The sequence below is a fragment of the Ixodes scapularis genome, unplaced genomic scaffold, assembly GCF_016920785.2.
Source record: "Ixodes scapularis isolate PalLabHiFi unplaced genomic scaffold, ASM1692078v2 PGA_scaffold2__306_contigs__length_199485367, whole genome shotgun sequence".
NCBI classification, from domain to species: domain Eukaryota; kingdom Metazoa; phylum Arthropoda; class Arachnida; order Ixodida; family Ixodidae; genus Ixodes; species Ixodes scapularis.
Genome location: NW_024609857.1, coordinates 58,867,872 through 58,887,540, shown reverse-complemented (window position 1 = coordinate 58,887,540; position 19,669 = coordinate 58,867,872). Strand labels below are relative to the sequence as shown.

The 19,669-nt window shown below is 47.6% G+C and overlaps 1 protein-coding gene across 1 annotated transcript in view; it reads left to right on the top strand.

Annotated features, from left to right (window-relative positions):
* LOC120838176 overlaps positions 1-19,669 on the top strand; it is an 88,786-nt gene that overhangs the window by 34,774 nt on the left and 34,343 nt on the right. Inside the window, exons 8-10 of the mRNA XM_040207965.1 lie at positions 7,174-7,349; positions 12,455-12,562; positions 13,614-13,682. Of these exons, the coding sequence (XP_040063899.1) occupies positions 7,174-7,349; positions 12,455-12,562; positions 13,614-13,682 (353 nt within the window). The remainder of the gene's footprint in view (positions 1-7,173; positions 7,350-12,454; positions 12,563-13,613; positions 13,683-19,669) is intronic.

Here is a 19,669-nt window from a genome sequence, read left to right as displayed (position 1 = left end):
TGGCTTCTAGCGTCGGCTGCAGTCCATTCTTAGATGAAATGGAGTATAGCGTGGTGGCTTCACCGGGCACCACGCAGTAGTGATTACACGAGCGCACGCTGATCCTTGTTCTCCGTATAGCGTTGTGCCAGATAGCAGTTATGCTGCACCGGCGGGGAATATACTGCGGAAAGACATGGTGACCCTCTAAATGACATACACAAGTTACGCTGTCCAAGTCATCCACACAAGCCTTCCAGTCAGTGGAGCTCAGGCTCCGTAGACGCGCCTCGTAAACAAGTCACCGACTAAATGTTCATCTAAATTCAAGAAGCAACCTTTATTCAAAAAGACAAATTCAAGGAGCAGCCTATCCGCCGCCGGTGGAGTTTCTCTGAGCTTTTTCTATGGTGTAAAAAGGTCTCTGAATAGAGTTTCAAGCTTCAAACACCACTTGATTGGTCTCCACTAGCGCAAACTTCTCGTGCTACTAAAACATGGTCAGATTTTTTCAAGAGTGTTTGGCCGCTTATGGAAGGCGTAGGGCGGCCTCGAGACAACAGAAACATTCACCGCAGAACAGAACGGCAAGCCGTTCCGTCTAAAGTGATCCTGGGTATTCGTCCAAAGACAATTTGTTGCAGGTCAATTAGTTACAGGCAATTCGTCAATTAAGACATTTTGTCAATGGACACTTTTTCCACATAAAAATTCGTCGAACTATTAAAACAAATTTTTAATTTTCGTATGATCCTTTTTAGTTTATCGACCACATGGTTTCCGAATCAGAAAATAATGCTGAGGCCCTGTAATACATTTGAAATATTTTTCAGTTTCTTAGATTGCCGTTAAGTTTGCTATATTGACTGACTTTCCGAAGCCGTAGCAATAGGGGTATCAGTTTCCCAAGCAAAACCTCACCGTACGGCGATGTTAAAAAAAAAAAAAGAAGATAAGACGGGTGAGCTAGTAGGTAGTTATAGTGGAAAGCATGATGCTCAGAAAGCCTAAAAATCCAGAAAACAAACATTTTTATAAAACAAACTAAATAGGTAAAGCAGCTGAAGTTAACAGCGGGCCTCATTAGCTACGTTCGCCCGAGGAGAGTATCTTGAATAAAACGAAAATAATGCGGGAAACCTGATAGACATTCATGGTGAAACGTCGCTTATAACCAAGGATTCTGGCTAGCCTAATCTTTCAATAGTCGCTAAAACTTCACTTCGTAAGGTTCAAAAGCTGCACTTAAAATGCAATTGAATAAAAAAGTGTTTGCGACGAAATGTTTTATGAATGTTAGTCCTGGAGAGGAATATTGAAGACGGTATACTTATACTTAGCTGTGCAAATAATATCCTCAACCTCTTGAAGCAAGATATACAAAAATAGAAGTCAAGAAGACATTCCAGCGTCCACATATTTGACATGCTCGCAAGTTATTCGACAAGCCGTCTTTGGGACGAAACGCACTATGACGGTATCCGAAGGAGGGGCTGCCGAAAGAAATGTTATTGCCAGCAGAAAATTGTTAGAGGCAGTTTGACAGCGCTTGGAGCCCGAAAATTGTAACAAGCCGTCTGCATGAAAATCGCTTGAGCACAGAGTTGTTTTCGCCGGTTAGCAATTTATGGGGCGCACCATACGAATTTATTTTACACTTTTTTTTTTTTTTTTTGCGGTACATACCGGTCACTTAGAGTCTAGAAATCGGTACATACGTCCATATTCTCGATATATTTCCCCTGTAGCTGTATGCCTTGCACCACCGATGTGGCAGCCTCTTCATGCCTCACACCTACGACTAAGCAGCTGCTTCTAGTTTATTGGTGACCGCGAGATATGGCGTCCTTGTAAGGTTTTTTTCCCGCCACTGGACAAGGGATAACCATCGGAGGTCCGGTTACACCATACCCATGCACCACCAAACGCCCGACTGGTAGTACGACGTGCCAATATGATGGCTGAACCCCATCAGATGCCGGCCAATTCCGGCTTCGCATGAATGCACACGACACAGTGATGGACCGGCTTGTAATCGGATTCGGCCGTCTCTCTGACACGTCATACTACCAGACGGAAGTTTCCTCGTGCATTGTATGGCGTGACCGGGACGCGTATTTGTAAAGTGCGTACCTGTGAAATGTAGAAGGTAGACGCGTTAGCAACGACGCGCGCGCTGTGATTGACTGATTTCTGAAAATTACGGTACTACGTCATACCTAAAAACGCGTGGTCGTCCGGCCGCGAGCAACGGGTCGCCCTTTCCGGAGGTACAGTGGAGGACGGCGGGCGTGCCACTCTGACGCGTGTCACCCCCCCACCCAACTTCCCCGCCCCCCCCCCCCTCCCCCCCCCCCCCCCCCCCCCCCAGTTTATGCCCCCCGTTTAGGCCCTTCCTCGCGGCGACAGTCTGCGGATGCCAGGTCGATTAATATTTTTTTAAGAATCCATCCGCAGACTGTCGCCACGGAGCGGCGTTAACGGGGGGAAAGGGGGGAGGTGTTTAACACGCTTCACAGTGATACACCTGCCGTCCGCCACTGCGCCTCCGAAAAGGGAGGCTCAGTATCATTGCAAAAAAAAGAAATGTATATCAAATCAATATGATACGCCTTCGTACTTTCAGTGACTGGTGGCGCCGAGATGCGCAACGCACATCTGTCCAAGTAAATAAGGCTATGTGTGGGCATGTTCATGACATGGTTATTGCCATTTGCTTGGGGTCATTTATCTTGGACCCTTTAATTTAATTTGGCAATTTTTATGGAAGAAAAATGCCAGCTTTCACTTGATGGGCCCGCCACTTGTAATCTGATAACGCTAAAGGTCCCTCGATAGAAGCCTCCTTTGGCTGCTGAAGTACACCCCCTGTAGGTCGCTGGAGGGGGGGGGGGGGTGGTTCCTATTTGGGCTGCCCAAGTTGGCCTCTCGTGGGTTCCGTGAGGGCAACGTATGTGGGCTTCCCAAGTAGGCCCTCTTTAGGTCCCACGGGGGGAAACCGAGGTGGGCTGCCCAAGTAGTCCCGCTTTTGGTCCCACGAGGGAAGCCCAATGGGCAGCCGAAAACGGGCTGACTTGGGCCCGGGCCCAACTTGCACAAGCGACGTGGAACCCATGTGGGTTGCCCACGTCGGACCCCTTCAGTTCCCGGTAAGCATAAGTTCATATAACAAATAGTTTATTTTCGATTTGGCTAGCATTGTAGCACTTCATCAGTGCCAATGCAGGGCTGATTTCCCACATGGCCTAGGATGGACCATGGTTATATTACTCAAGTATAAATTTCTTTGAAGAAATCAGGCCGAAACACTATCATCTCTGTTTAAGATTACCTGCGTTATTTTACAACACCTTTCAAATTTTAAAAATGACAAAAAAGTTGATATCCGTCGAATAATACATTGATCAGTAAACTTAAAAACTTTATTTGTTCTTCGTGATTCAGCAGATTTTTCATCCACGCTGTCGACCTGCTTTTTCACTATGTATCGGTGCAATTGTCACTCCATCCGTTTATTTTTCTGTACACTAGGGTCAGCGGGTACGGCCGTGAACAATGGGAATCCCCTCTGTGCGTCAGTTCGGTCGTTTTGCCGCCGAACCTGGCTGAAAGTAATGACGAACATGACCGGATGCTGTATAGGTGTTTCGAACTAATCCGCAACTTTTACTCGAACCCCCTTCGTATTTTACAAACTGGCTCATAAGAACCACTGTTTTATTGGTTGTGCGCTACAACGGGCACATTTGTATCATAAAATTAGGCAAAAAAAAACATAACACATCAAAACATGCGCGAGCCCGCTGAGACCGAAACCAATTAAAGGAGCTGTGCAACGATTTTAACGTTGAAAGAATTGGCATCTTCTACTTTTGATATTGTTCACCTTGTCACAAATGACGGAAAACACACCACCTCTCATTGAAATGTTGAAATTCCGCCGCGTAATAGCCAGGCAAAAATTAGAATATTCCCCGACCTGCAGCCGCGAGCGGCGGCCATGAGAAACACGCGGTATGGCGTCAGGGGGGGTCTTGTAGAAAGATAGCAAGTTGTGTGAGTCCCTGCTCAATAAAAGGTAACTTTTCTATAAATCTTGTCCTTCCAACATAAATATAAATGCGTGAAACACCTGGTATCATCGACAAAACTTTTATTATACGGAGTTTTAGTGACGCCATCTATCCTATATCCACAAAACCGTCAGCTCTATCTGCTACTGCGAACAGCCGCCAGAAGCCGGAGGGGGAGGGGGGCAGGGCCGGATGGAAATGGCCGGACCCGGACCCGGATAAGACTTTCCTCCTTTCACCATATTATTCGCGCTGCGCCCGACAGCACGTGGTCACGCCGCCGCGAGCGGATGAGTTCTTGCTGTTCACTGATGGCTTTAGAAAAAGAACGGCAGTTTGATACTTTAGACCCATGTTACGGATAAAAAAAAATAGGACGCGGGATGGCCAGAAAAACGCATTTTTCGTTTAAGGCTCATCAAATTATGAGGCGCTGGAGAAATGCGGCCTTCTGCGTTAAGTCCTTATTTCGAACTCTTTTTGTTCGCCTTCCGCCCATTGAAAAGCATGCAGGAAGGGCCTTAGAACGCACCTGGTATCGCTGCGCCGCAGCGTTCTTCCGCAACATAAAGTTCGTCTGCTTTCCTCGCCGCCACCATGACAACGAACGCCGAATGAAGCCAGCAACAGCTGACGCCATTTTACGAATGCCGTCTGCTAGCCAAAGCCGAACGCGGTGTGTCAGATCAACCGCCTCCGCCGGTGCGCCGCTAGCAAAGCCGACAAAGCTGAGACACGCCGACGGCGATCGAGCAAGCAACAAAATCGCGGGACGACTGCAAATGCGGCATTTATTCGGATCAAAGGTCGCCTTCGCCGGTGCGCCGCTTGCAAAGACGACGAAGCTGAGGCACGCCGACGGCGAATGCGCGAGCAACAGCACCGCGGGACGACTGCAACTGCGGCATTTATTCGGATCAAAGGCGCGAAATAAGCAGGAACAATTTCTATTTGAATCATAACACGCGATATCCAAGTTGGGGACCACGTATACCTTTGCTGGGTCTTTCCTGTGAACTTTTTACAGAGACACGGGCTGCCGCTTTCAAAACACAGCTCCGTTTGCAAAATATCGGGGCCCTGAAAAGGGCCGTTTAGACTGCTACCAGAACCTATAACTGACGTAACGAGCACTTGACGAGCGGTTGGCGCATAAGTCGTCTTTATGCACGCAGGCGGGCGACGGGCTCAGCGCAGCGGATCACTCAGTCACCGGGGCCGTCAGAATCCTCGTCCTCCGCACTATAGGGAAGGTCCCTGTCTGCGTCGGGGCTGTAGATTTTGGCGGTTACGGCGACGAACGACTGGAATCTATCAGTGTGTCCGAGCGCCTTCTCTCTCCTCCAAAACATGAACTTTGCAAGGGAACCAGTGAAATGGTGGCTCTCGCGCCGTCCAGATGGAAGAGAGTTCTTAACGTGGGCCCAGGTGCCCTCCATCGTATTGGTGTGCGCACCAGTGTTCGGGTCGACAAAGTGCAGCTAGTTAACGGTGAGGTGCGTGAAGCGAGCGTCATCTGCAAGCCTGCGATAGCCAGCCCAACAAGCATTGATTATTCTTGTTCCAGAGCGGACCCACTCGGCTATTAGCCCTAGCAGGGTTTTAGCGTCACGGGTCTCCACGGGAACAAGAAAGCAGCACCCGCTGCAACGCGCCACATTGCCGAAAACCCACTGGCCAGGCCTTAAATACCCGCGATGGTACTTTCGTCGCCCGAACATACTCTCGTCTAGTTCTACAGTCACGCTTTCGCCGCCAATCATCTCTGAATGCGTAAAGACGGCATTTACCACAACCTAAGCTAATAATGCTGAAGAAGTTCCGTCTCCAGCACACGCGTTGCATTGAGACCTATACACACATGTGGGTTCGAACGCGATCGAGTGCAGAATGGAGTCCTTGCTGCGTGGAACGGATTCTTGCGGCATAACAGGCGCCGTCGTGCAGCCCGACGTAACGCGTTGCAAGAGAGTAGAACCGTGCTCAACTTCTAAAGCGGCTGCGCTTATGCCTGGTGTTGCGGGAACCAATCAGAAGGCGAGAAAATATCAAGAAGGTCACGTGCTCACCCTCGCCCGTCTGCGATGTGCATCCGGCTCCCCTTTTGCTTTTTGAGGAGGGGGGAGGACCACGGGAGATGGTTATTCCGATGCTTAGATGGTTCAAGCTGGACAGAAGTGGTGGAAACCAGCGGAACCATCCCAAAAGACCGGCTACGTCGACGCTGCCGCCGGGCGCCGCCATGATGCCGCGAATGTCGCCTACTATTGGTGAGCCGCAAACAACTATACATACATTTTTTGCTCAAACGTTCTCCACAACATTCTGCAGCTGCCCGCCGCAACTGAACTCACCGGCTCGAACGCAAATGTGTGTGTTGGGTCTTTACGCCGGGCTTTGGCTGCACGTACGACGAAATCGAGTCCAATCAAAGGTAGAAAATTTGCGCTGGGAGCATAGCCTTTACTCCATTATTAACCTGTTAACGACATTTTACTACTCTTTAACATCACAGCGCAATTATTTGACTGTGGTTGATAGCTCGTTCACAAGCTAAGATACATTTAGCGTGTTCCGTATTAGTTTGGTGAGAACATTAAACTACACGACAAAACGCGATATCATTTAAGCACTTTCTTCTATTTTACACATACAGAGTAGCGATGAAATTTAAATGTTAACAACAAGGTGTTACCAACAAATGCTTAATATGTGCATTCGAACAAACTAGTACTTAGAAAGGTAGTATTTAATAAAAATATGAAAACAAAACCAAGGTTAACTTTGTAGTGCTTTGTACCTACAGGCTACTAATTGGTCGACGTTTAAAGGAGTAGGTGCAAATATGGACCAAAATACAGAACCGTCATTCCAAAGTATTTTTACACAGAAAGGTCTTTGTCGTTTAGCTCACGTTTTATTAGCAAAATGACATTTAGAGATTAACAACCTGGATTCTCTGTACATGAATGGCGAGTGTGATAAAATGGTAATTTTTGTTTTATTTCTATTACATCGAGAGAATAAGTGAAAGAAATCACTCTGTCCTTTCCTGCTTGCCAATGCGAATATTATTGTCATAAAATAGACACAGCATTAAAACTCTTTTTCTTTCTTGCAGCTTATGACCGTGTTTACAAAATATCCAAGCAAGGTTCTGAGTGCCGGGCAATAAAAATTAAGAAGCTTAAATTTGATCCTCAAATGATTCTGGTACCATCTTACATCTCATCTATGACTCCAAAGACATTTTTCACTGGTCCTGTAGAGTCTGCGAGGCTAAATTACACGAAAGTTGTAAGTGCGTTTTAGATGTGCGGTTTTATCGGTTAGTGATGCGTCACAAGTCATTTATTAACACAGACGAGATGAATACTAGAGGTCCATAGAATATCTTGACAAGGGCTGATTCTTTTTTGCGTTCACGTTACAGTAGCTGCTGAAGACACGAATACTTTGAGTGGACGTACCTCTATGGCTCCTTTTTATTGTACAATTCGTACCACCCAGTCCTCTATAAGAAAACAATATTAGAGAATAGGTGCGTTAACAGCGTTGTACACCAGGTTAGAAAATTAATGATTTAAAGCAAGGCGTGCAAAAGGAAAAACTGGCGTTTAAAAATGGGGGATTGTTTTAAATACCCATTTTACAAATCTAATAATTATTTCAGAATTGTCTTACTACACTGAAAGCCATTATATGGCAGGGTGATTCTGTGTAAAGCCTATCGAACGTCTACCAAACCTTTGTGTCTCCCGAATAGACCTCTCTCACAATCGAAGTGATCCTAGCGGCCAGATGCCAGGCGAAGCATTTTGGGTACTGGTTGGCCGCACTGATCTCTATTATAGTGGCCTGGGTCGCGCGGATCGGGAGCCCGTCGGTGGCGCCACCGGCGGCCATTGCTTTATGCTAGGAAATATACGGAAGTCTATGGGAGAGACACACAAAAGTAGGGACATCGATGCTTGTACGCGGTGCTTGAAGGCGAGAACGTATTTTAGGATGTGCTGCTATCGTTATATCGGGTGTTTGGAAATCGTATCGATATTTGTCAAGCGTTCGAACGCCAATTAAAAAAAATCAAAACGTGCCGGAGCACCACCTACTTTGCCCGCCTCGCTTGCTCTCGTGGTGGAGTGAACAAAGGAACTTGCCTTGATTAAGACCGTTCTTGAAGAAGCCCAGAATTTGATGAATGTCAAAGAAGTTTCATCTTGGCAGCGGCTTTTCGGAAGTGAGCGAATACCGCGTAGAAAAGCCTAAAAGCTTGTCTTCTGCTAAACACAACTAATCGAAACCGCCACCGACTCCGCGATAACTCCAGGTAACTCTTGTCTCATTGAGCTGCACTACAGTTTTTTGCCCAGTGGAGTCACTCTTGACCACAAAACATTTATTTATAAAAACTGTGAGAGCTATCAGATTTAATGTTTGTGCACAAGATGTTCTACGGGCTTCACAAAAAGCAGCCGAAAAGTTTCATTGCCGACAACAACTTCGATATGGGGGAACGGCACTTTATTTCGTTTTTTCCTATAGATTTCCATGCATTGGTTAGTGTCAAGTAAACAATTGGGTTGTGTGTGTGTTTATACAGCCTAGAACTTGGTCTGCCTCACAGGGGCGACGAGTCTCCCAGCTGTAGATGAGAAATTTAGCCAGTGCGGTACAGCCGCTAGCCTGGGGTCTTTAACGTGCATCACGCAGTAGTGATACACGACCGCACGCCGGTACGATGCTCATCCAGATCGAAACGGGCAGGGGTAGGGTGCCTCAATGTCCTTCTGTTTAGGGTGATGCCACCCTTTGTAGTACCCGATGCCGACAGCACGCGCTCACGGGTAATATACAAAGAAATCGACGAAAACAAAATGTCGCCATAGCACAGTCAGCGCCACAAGCGCGTGCAGGGACACGCTCTTTCACGCGCTTCTGAACAAAAAATAAAAATAAAAGCGTGAGACAAAATGGCCAGATGTCTCCACCCTAAGCAAAGCGCACATGAAGGCACCCTAGGCAGGGGTGGAGATAGAACCCAGGATCCCTGGGTTCTGCAGCGCGAGCTTTCGCTCCACGTGCTCCGAGCTGGTGTGCGCTAGACCACTCGGCCACCGATCCCCCTTAGTGTCAAGTGATGGCTACCGGTGGTGTCAATCGACACCAATAAGAAAATCCTCGCTCTGCGATACAGCCTATATATGATAGAGATCAATGGTTGGCCTCTAGCTTTCGGTTTTGAATGGCCCACCTCACGTCACGAAAGAAGTCACGACCAAATGCAGTGCTTGTTCGAATATCCGATTTTCCTTAAATGTATAATACTCTATATCCCGTTTACCCATAAGATGACACTGGAGTGGGAGCTACTCGCTCGTCGGAACAACAAACAGCCCCATTTTGGTTAACTCGCCCCGCTTCCAGCTCGTGGGTATGAGGCGAAAGATAGATCTGTGATTGTTCCAACGAGGACGTTACTTCCGCCGCACTCTCGGTATAGACGTTGCCTATTGACACGGATGGAATGATGGGGCACGTTTTTTCGGGCTCCCGACGTGCTGAGGTTTGTACGCAAGGAAACACAGGAAAGTTATAGCACGTGGAAGAAGAGGTATACTGGGCCGGTCATCCTCTTCCATTGGCTCCACAATGTCTTAGCTTCCTAAATGATCTGTGTGCCTGGAGGGACATGTGAAGGCCCGTTCACACGATGCATTTTTCCCGCGCATCTAGTGTCGCGAAACGTAATTTCGCGAAATGGTTGCGCCTTCTGAACGAGTCCGAAAAGGACGCGCGCATTTAAAAAAAGTTGCGCGCACACCTCGCTTCTGGACCGAGCTTTTGCTGAAACTTTGCCGAGTCCTGTCAATCACTCTGAGGGCCCCGCCAATGGCCGCTCAGAAACGCTCTCACGTCGCCTTTGAGGGGGGAGCGAGCTGTTTGAGAAGACCACTTCACTGCCGGTGTTGTAGCCGAGCTAAATCCGAAAAAAAAAAAAAAAAAACGAAACCGCGAACGATGGATACTGCCGGCGCTTCCGCAAGCACATCAAGCACCACTGAAGGAAAAGTGAATAGCATATCGGAACAAAATCCAGCGATGGACGAAGACGTAATTGGTGATGATGATAATTCGCGTCTATTTTTAGTCATAATTAAGAAATAAAATTTTGAGACAAGGAAACAAAAAGGGTCGACGTACACAGTACCGTCTCAAAACCAGCACAGCGTACAGCTCTCATTTACTTCCACAACAGTCTTCTTCTTTGTCATCCTCCATCCAAATTATACATATTCAACAGTAAATAAAGTAAATGACAGTAAATGACAATTCAACAACTAGTAAATGACAATTTAAGAGTAAACTAAGTAATTGAAAGTAAATGACAGACGTATGCTGTGCTGGTTTTAAGACGGTGGGGTGTATATCCCTTTTTGTTTCCTTGTCTTAAGGTTTTATTTCTTAATTATGATTGTTCACCAGCTCGCCTGCGTTTTGACTCTAATACCCCTGTTATACCCCTGTTACACGGGCACAGTTAACCGCGGTTAACTCAGCTTTAACTGCGGTTACGTGGCAGCACAGGTGCCGCACTATACCCTCGGAAAGCTATTTCAAAAGAAGTGAAGAGAGCGCGTGCACTGCTTTGGTGGGTGCTCAAGATGCTCAAGCGCACGTTCGCCCATAGCTCTGACTGCATCGCCGCAGAATGTTGTCGGCAAGTATTGTGCGCTAATTGCGGTTTAGCGTAACTGCAGTTAAGTGTGCTCGTGTAACAGGGGTATTACACGAGCACACTTAACTGCAGTTACGCTAAACCACAATTAGCGCACAAAACTTCCCGACAACATTCTGCGGCGATGCAGTCGGAGCTACGGGCGAACGTGCGCTTGAGCATCTTCAGCACCCATCAAAGCAGTGCACGCGCTCTCTTCACTTCTTTTGATATAGCTGTCCGAGGGTATAGTGCGGCATCTGTGCTGCCACGTAACCGCAGTTAAAGCTGGGTTAACCGCGGTTAAGTGTGCCCGTGTAACAGGGGTATTAGAGTGTGGCGGGAAATGGAGAACACGACGCTGAATGGCTAATGATGATAATGATGATGTTGGCTTTCAACTGAAGCGCCACTTTATGGTCAACACCGAAACTATTTTCGCGAGTCAAAACGTCATCGTTGTTGCACGTGAAGCGGTACGTGTGAACGAGCACATTTCGCGAAACTTGGGTGTCGCGAAACTGTTGCGCGCCTAAAAGATGCATCGTGTGAACAGACCTTGACTCTGGAGTGGCAGTCAGGCAGTCAGGGAGGCATGAATGCGGCACGCCATCTTCCTATTCCTTGCTAAACCTAGGCAGGCCTTTACGGCCGTTGGAGGTCTGTGTTTCAAAGGGGGTTCTCATGAAGATGAATGGGTGCAATGCAAGCGAGGGCCGACTTAATTTTTATGCAGAGCTGAGATGCACTATTTGTGAGCCGGGCAGTAGAAACCGAAACCATGCCCCTCGTTTCCATGGCGTACCAGGTCTCACAATGCAACGCGCGCAGTGTTGCGTGCAGAGATTTTTGGAATAATCTATTAACATCACCTATATACACGGTATTTTTTTTTTTGGCCATGCGTCTCGCTTTTGCACTCCCGCAGCTATCAAAATTCGCCGCGTGATAGCTAGAAAAACGTTTTCCACAACATCAAACAATTTATCTGGACTAAATTAACAACGAACTACAAATCTCAAATAAAAAAAATGCAAGTTCAAAAAAATAATAGCGAAAAAATTGGTGCCAAATTATATGTACTTAAGTCTCTAATTGCTTCTTGATACGGGTGCCCTAATTTCCGCCGCGGTCGGTAAAGGTATACTTCAGGAATGAATAATTGATTTGTAGAGTTTTTTTTTTTTATTTTTTCCTTAAAAAGACGCTTTTCATATTGGTATATATTTGAATGTGCTTAAATATTAGTGCAGGTGTTTCCATCCACATTTTATGGAAAATGTGGGGATGGTCAATGGTTTTCTGTAACCCTAACGTGTGGCGTGCTACAGCAGAAAGTATAACTATCTTCTTTAACTTTTGCCACATGGTGAGTTTACGTTACAAAATTTAGTATTGCAGTTGTGCACGTAAAATACGTGTTTGGGAGATCTTTTATATTGGAACGTCCAGTCGCCAATTATTTTAGCCAGTTTCATGTTGTAAACACTTAATATGTTACGGCATGCAATATTTTATTCAGGTGACAGACATACAGCATAATTGAACAGTGCTGCACACTAACAAAAAATGGAGGGGACAAACGGAAGTAAAAGATATTAGCTCAGTTGCCGATACCTTGCTTGTACTATAATAAACATATTTCCTATACATGCATTACCGCAAAATTACCCTTCCTTTGTAGACTTTCAAGGCAGGCGTTCCATGCCATTTGTGGAGCATGCTGCGAAGTGACTGGCCTCCTGGCCTCAAATATGTCCAGAGTCTGTGGCAGTGGTGCTTCGTGAATAAGGTGAGACACTGATTGACCTAATATTTTGTTAATTTCTCTCTAGTGAAAATTCGGATTGTTAGTCAAACACGGCTTGCTTGAAATCAAGATTGTTTTTTTACGTTTATTAATTATTACTGAATAATTCCGAACACGCAGCAGCTGCTACGTTGTGCGTAAATCACCGAATACGTGCAGATATTAAGCACGATAAGCCTAGGTATGTTAATTTGATACGACAGAAGGGTCATGACAGGCATTGATCACAAGATAAGTTTTGGACCTCTGCGATATTTTTCAATTGGAACATAATAAAGTGCCTCTTCAGAGTTTTCAGAATTCTTTTTTTTAAGTTCCGTCTTTTTATCCTTATATTAGATGTTGGGTTTATTTGTTGACGATTGTCTTTAGAATTGTCCAGTGCAGGCCAATGAACCTTTTCTAGTAAGCGTCAGCGCATGCGTACACTTTTTGCGTAGGCCTTTAATCCTGCCGTTGTCCTTTTTGCAAGGCACCGTCCCGCATGACCAATATTGTCAGCATCTTGACGCTTCGTTTTTTAGTATCGGTAATATGGGGTATAGAAAGCACTGAAACCAAATACATCGGCACGATGCCAAAGCGTTCTGACGGGCGCATGTTTGTTTGTTTGTTTGTTTATTTTGGGGTGAATAGAAAGGGAGGGGGGGGCAGGATATATGTGGGCCTTCAGTCAGGGGCAAGTCGCTACCTGGCTTTTTGGGAGAAGGGTAAATAAAGGAAAAACGAAAAAGAAATGGTTATGTACAAGTTTGAAAATCACATGCATTGTAGTCCAAAGGGCAACGGGCTTGTTTAGAATTGGGCTGGTGAGAAAATGGGTCCACAGCGAGCAGGAAGATAGCATCCGCTGTTATCGCAGTGCCGATTTGAGATGGTGAAGACCGTCAATGTACCGCGAAGACTGAGGCATGTTTGGCAGCCCTTGATTTGTAGTTCGCAGACAACTCCACACACGGCGCTCGTTACTCAGAAAAGGTTCATTCCACAACTGTTAATCTGACATAACAAACGTCGAATTTCTATTTTTCAGGATTTTTTTGCTGAAGCCAGTAATATAAACTCGTCGCAAATGATCAGTCTTGACATCACCATTAAAGATGTGAGTTATGCATATGTATCTGCGCATCTGAATTTCAGTGAATGCATGTTTCTGCGCTGGTTTCTTTAAAACAATAGGCACCGAAATAACGAGGGCGGAAGAAAAGGACGCCACTATCATGCGTTCGTTGTGTCCCCCAACTTCGTCACTCTGCCTTGGTACTTTCAGTCTGAAGAAGTTTCGGAATTAATCATTTTATTCCGCGAATATTTGGTTTACGTAAAATAGCTAATGACAGGCTCTTCTCACTATTTGTTTATTTATCCCAATTTTTTAACTTATGTAAGCCAACAACGGTCAAGCTTCATGTACTGCATAGGCGGTTCACACTTAGCTATTCATGAAAAGCCACAGGCAGAGACCTTTTAAAATAGAGTGTAAATAAATATCCCTGAAATTGCTGAAAAGCTTTCTTTGACAATCTGCCAATTAAGCAGGTTATTTCATCTTAATTTGTTCTGAGAACGTTAAGGAAGTGAACTTAGTCATCTAACGCATTGACATATAAGCCAAAAAAAATAACCGGAAACATATAGTTATAGTGAGGTACCCTTATTTGAAACCTAAATACCGTCGCAGAAAATATATACTCTTTGAACGCACACTTGACCTTGCAGTAGAAGCACCTTCGCTTGGCCGTACATTATGCTTTTAGTCATTCTGCTAGTAGCATCATGCCTTCTGCACGTCGCAAAACTGTCATTGATTACCGCTACAGCTACGTCACTGCAATGTGTTTGATTACGGTAGTCATCCCGAGGTAATCGAAAACTATCACAAAAGTGCTCTACGCCTTACTATCATAACTTCATGTCACCGTGACAAAATACATGTACTAGAGGAACTAATGTTTGAGGCCCGACCCGGCCCAGGCCCGCTGACTAAGTCTTACCCGACACGAGCCCGGTCCGATAAGATATCCACCTGATCTTACCCAGCCCGAGCCCGACCCGGCTGTAGGCGCCTCGACAGTGGGAAATAAAGCGAGTCTCATGCCCGGAAGAACGTCCAACCCGGGCCTAGATTCCCGGCTCGACCCGACCCGCGGTCTATGCCGGGCCCGGGCTTTCGAGTTGGCCCGGACCCGTTTCCATCTGCAAGAGACCTTTTTAAATAGTGTGCGCCATGGCCTGGCCGCCATTGCTTGATCACGTGATCTGAGTATATGTTGAGCCCGTGGGCTGCGTCGCCGTTCGGTGGGGACTCGGATTCAATCTCGCGCTTCGTACCGATGAATTGGCGACCATAAATCTTCCTAAATGAATTTTTCAGAAGTGTACATTGTCTTTCTGCGGTTTCGAGAGAAGCAATAGTCAAACATCTGCAGATGAATGAATCTGACTGATCGAATAGCTAAAAGCTACGGAAAATCCGTACGGAAACATTTTTGGTGAGGCCGGGATTTGAACTCTGGATCTTGTCATCTCTGTAATGCGTATTGGCCGCTTCGGTAGCTCCGAGGCAAAGCGCCGGCTTTCGGATCCCCAGATGGCGGGCTCCAATCCCGGCCGAGCTGCGCGCAATCAGACAGAGGCTTATTGCGGAGAAGCCACCGTGTAACCTAGCTTTCTGTTGCACGTTAGAAGATCCCCATGTGGTCGCCATTAATCCCCAGACCTCCGCTCCAGGCGTGCCAGATGCCCGTCATTGGTTTGGCACGTAAAGCCCCCAAATATAACTGCTGGCTTTGAGGTATGCTTAGCCATTGAGAGCTCTAGAAGTGCAAAGAATGGTTTCTTATGTTCACGCTTCCAGCTTGGTGATTAGCTTTTGAGTGATTTAATCAGAAAGTTTCGCAATCTCATTAACTACACTATCACTTCACAGTCAGGAACATACTTCTATAACAGATCAGCTGAATCCCGCCTGACACAAATATAAAGGTCTTAACGTAAGCAGCAGGTCTAGGACTGGCTACTAGGTGTGGGCGAAGAACGGTTCGCATCAAATAGCGCTGCGTCATTTATAGTCTTTACAGCGCTGTGGAGACCGGTCAGATAGGCGCTCTTTTTGCAGTGACAAATATAAGAATGACACTGGCAGTGGCAATTAATCGGGACGATCTCCCAACACTCTTCTTTTTTACCTGGCTGATGCTTTGAGAAAAGAAAAGTACGCGCACACCTAGCGGGTGTATATATCGCCATGCGCAACTGCCATGCGGCCCTTCCAGATACTGTGCAAGCCGATGATCTAAGCCGTACGCTTCAGGTGCGGTTGTGGCAAAACGCAGAAAACATGTCCTGTCTGCACTTGAAGGAAGGTCCTTTTCTCAGAGTGCATTGTACAACATCCCTGTATCGGGCCCGTGAGAAAAAAAAAAATAAACCCGGCTTTTCGGCCCGTAATAAAAGACTGCGCTTCGCAGGAAGATGAAACTTTGTGTGAATGTGATGCTAGTGGTGGGGAAAGGACGCGAAATTTCGAACTCATAACGTTACCTGGATCAAAAGATAAAATAGTAGAATCAAATTTAAACCCTTCAGCCCTTCAGGTTATTTAGCCTTTCACGCCCCTTAGCGCCTTTCAGCCCCCTTAACTTTTCAACCATTCAGACGACAAAAGACAGCGATCCAAAGCCCAAAAATTCAGTTCTTTAATACATTATTGTGAGGACTAGTAGGCGGATAAAGAATGTAAAAAGGTTTAATTAAAAGAGAAGTGGGTTAGATGGCGGCATAACGCGCCGAGGTGACCAAGAACACCTGCACGCGCCAGTTCTTGAGCGCGTGGGCACGATGATTCCCAGACCGAATTGCGGGTTTCGCCGTCTGGCTCACATCCCACCCCCCTTTTAACCAACCCTGGTTCTCTTGAATTGTTCATTCCTCATGGTCATTAATCCATGTAGGCTGCTGAATGTGGCCCCGCAAACTACTAGAAGTTGACGGTGGCTCTTCTTCGCCTGAAGGAATGTGTGGGGTAGGGCTCACAACAGTTTCAGCGAAGGCTTCTCGATCACTGGTTCCACCAGGTTGCGAAGTAACGGGGATGGATCTTTCAAGGTGTAGGAGCGCAGGGTCCATGTATGGTGGACGGAACAGCTTAAGTTGGCTCGAGTGCACAACCTTCTCATCCCTGGATAAAGTGCTGGTTGCAGGAGCAGCAACGCGACGGACCACATAAGTGACCGGGGTTTTTTGTTCCGTAATTCGATAGAGACCCTTGAATGTTGGGGCCATTTTTGTCGTACCACTGGTGATGGCCTCTTGGCGCTAAAGCCATACATACTGGCCTACTTGAAAGGTGCCATCACGGTGAGTTTTATCGTAGCGATGTTTCCGCTGCTGTTTGGCTTGAGTAGAGTTTTGCTGCGCTTCCCTTCGACGTCCTGCGAGGTCTAGTAGCCTTGTTCTAAGGGTGGTAGCTTCTGGGCGCCGATACTTCTCCATGGGAAGTTTGGGGACATATCCCTGTAGCAGCTCAAAAGGCGAAACCTGCAGGTTGGTGTTCATGGTCGTTTTTACAGCGAAGGCCGCAGTACTGAGTTTGTCTTCACAAAGGAATGGCTTTCCGGTGGAATCCTCGTCTTTGTCGTCAGACTTGCTGCCTTCTGTTTCCGTTGCCCGTGCTAAGAAGCTGCATCTCCGACGGCGTGTCGCAAGTTCGGCTTTGAACCGAAACACTTCGAAACTTGCCGTAGTCTTCGCTATCAGCTGGCGACAAAATGCCATTCTTGACTAGTGCCTGCTGTCTGGGACAAAGGAGCTTGTCCCCAACGTCGGTGGCAAAATCATCTGAAAGCTGGGTGAACGCGTCTGCTTTCGCCGGGCTGAGGCCCTCAGCGCCTTGGCCTGTCTTTAAGTCAGCCTCTAAAGATTGATTCGAGACCGCAGTCTCATCTTCTGAAGTCGGTATCGTAGGTTCTTTAGCAGCAGAGATATCCTTTGAGGACTCTCCCTCTTTGACTTTGGAGATCTGTCGCTCGATCGCAAAGGCTTTGGAGCAGTCGAAAGCGCTTTCCTGCTTTTTGTCGGGACTGGCTTCCTCCCGTGTTACGATGAAGTTGGAGCCCACAACCTCGGCCTTGTAGCGCACTCTTCTGTCCGGCCTGCGCTGCTGTTTGGGCGGCGAGTCGCGCTTAGGCGTCGCCATGACCAGGTGGCCTCTGTATCCGGACGTATTGTCTCCTAGGCCCTGCTTTCGGGCCACGTTGAAAGTCTTGAGCAGGTAGAACTGTATACTCGCGGGTTATTCCTAAAGGGCGGTGCCCTCATGAATGTCTTATTGCTACTGCTAGCGTTACTATACGTGGAGCTCGCGGAACGTTCTGGCTTCACGGTCGTTGTCATCCGAGGCGGTTTCTTCGGCTTGGCTCCCCACAAGTCTGACTCGGGAACCTCCTGAGACCTGTGTATCGTCATGCCAGTCGGCTTGGCCTCGGTCTGCGCGGTTTCTCGCTTGGGCTGCAGAAGCGGCAGGGAGTCGTCCGGGGTCCTGTATATCCTCGCGGAGAACGGAAACGCGGTATCCTTGGGTCTGCACTGGAAGATGCCCGATCTCGGCGGCGGGCCCAGTAGGTTCGACGTGGTCGAAGCCAGCGACTGGCTCTTGGTCGAAGACCCGTTGGCTTGTCAGCCTTCGCTGCTGCGTACCCATAGGGTTGACGACTGTATGGAACAGCGTCTGGAATAAGGTCAATGCCATGCTCGCTTCCTTCGTACAGGCCCAGGTCGTTATCTTTGGTGGCAAAAAGGGGAATGCGTTGTTGCAGGACATGTTGAACTGCGGCGGACTCTTCTGGCTGTAGCTGTGTTCCAATCTGGGCATCACACAGAATGGAACTCGTCTTGTTGGTCTGAAGATTACTTGTGTCAGACGTCTTTTGATGGTTACTTCCTTGCTGAAGCAATCTTTCGTGGCATGCCAAAGCTAACCACGGTGGCTGGTTGGCATCTGGAATAGGTTCAAGCTGGAGTCCTGGGCCGGCTTGCTAGAAGAAGTGTCTCAGTTGAGACTGCTCAAAGAAAGCGCTGCCAAGGCTCGGGCGCGCGAGCGTCTGAGACTCGGCTTAAGCTCGAGCGCTAGCCTTGACAGCGCTTTCTTTAAGCAAGCCGGCCCTGTTGTCACTGGGACTGTCGGTGTAGCTGACGGTAGTGTCGCGGTGCAGAGACGAATGGCATTGGACATGCTCGGCAACACCTTCTCTTGGCACAAGGCAACACCTGTGCTGTGATGACGAATCTCAGTCGGGTTAGGTGGTCTCACGAGAAGTTCTGCGTGTGCAGCTTCAAACCAGTCCACGCCGAGGATCAATGGCAGGGGATTGCGTGCAAGAACAATCACCTCGACGACTGCAGAGATGGGTCCTACAGAAATGCGGGCGCACAGTGTACCCGATGGGACGACCGTGCCACCACCAACGACGGCAATGGGTGGCTTTGTCCACGGTAGCAAGCTTCAGGACTTGACGACATCGTCCGAAAGTATGGTCAGCTTGGACCCACTCTCCGGAAAAGCGTCAATCTTGCCGATGGCAGGAATGTCGGCTTGGATTATTGCACACTGGATCAGTGAGCCCTCAAGCGAATTAGGGTCTTGAAGGCACGACATGGAAGGGATATTAGCAGTGGAGTTAGCTGACTGACGGTTACGTGAAGTCCTTGCTTCAGTACACTTGGCAGAGAGATGACCCTTCTGTCGGCAGTTGTAGCATACGGCGTCCCTCAAGTCTTGGCAGGGACGGTAGGCGGGGCTCCATGTCTAGAAGTGATCGTAAGGTAGCGAGCATCCTCTTCATCTGGTGGGAGAGATGAAATGCGTGACGGCGATGCGGGCATGTGGTCAGCTCTCTCTGAAATGCTTGCTGCGAGTGAACTCTGCGTAGATGCCAGATACAGCTTGGCAACTGGAGGCTTGGCGTTTGAGTTTTTTGCGTGGATCGGTCGAAGAATGGGGTGGCTTGATGTCCGGTCAAGTTGTGTGACAAAGTCCATGTACGTACGACTGTTGGAGGGCGTTGCGCTGCAATGGATGTCGCCAACTGT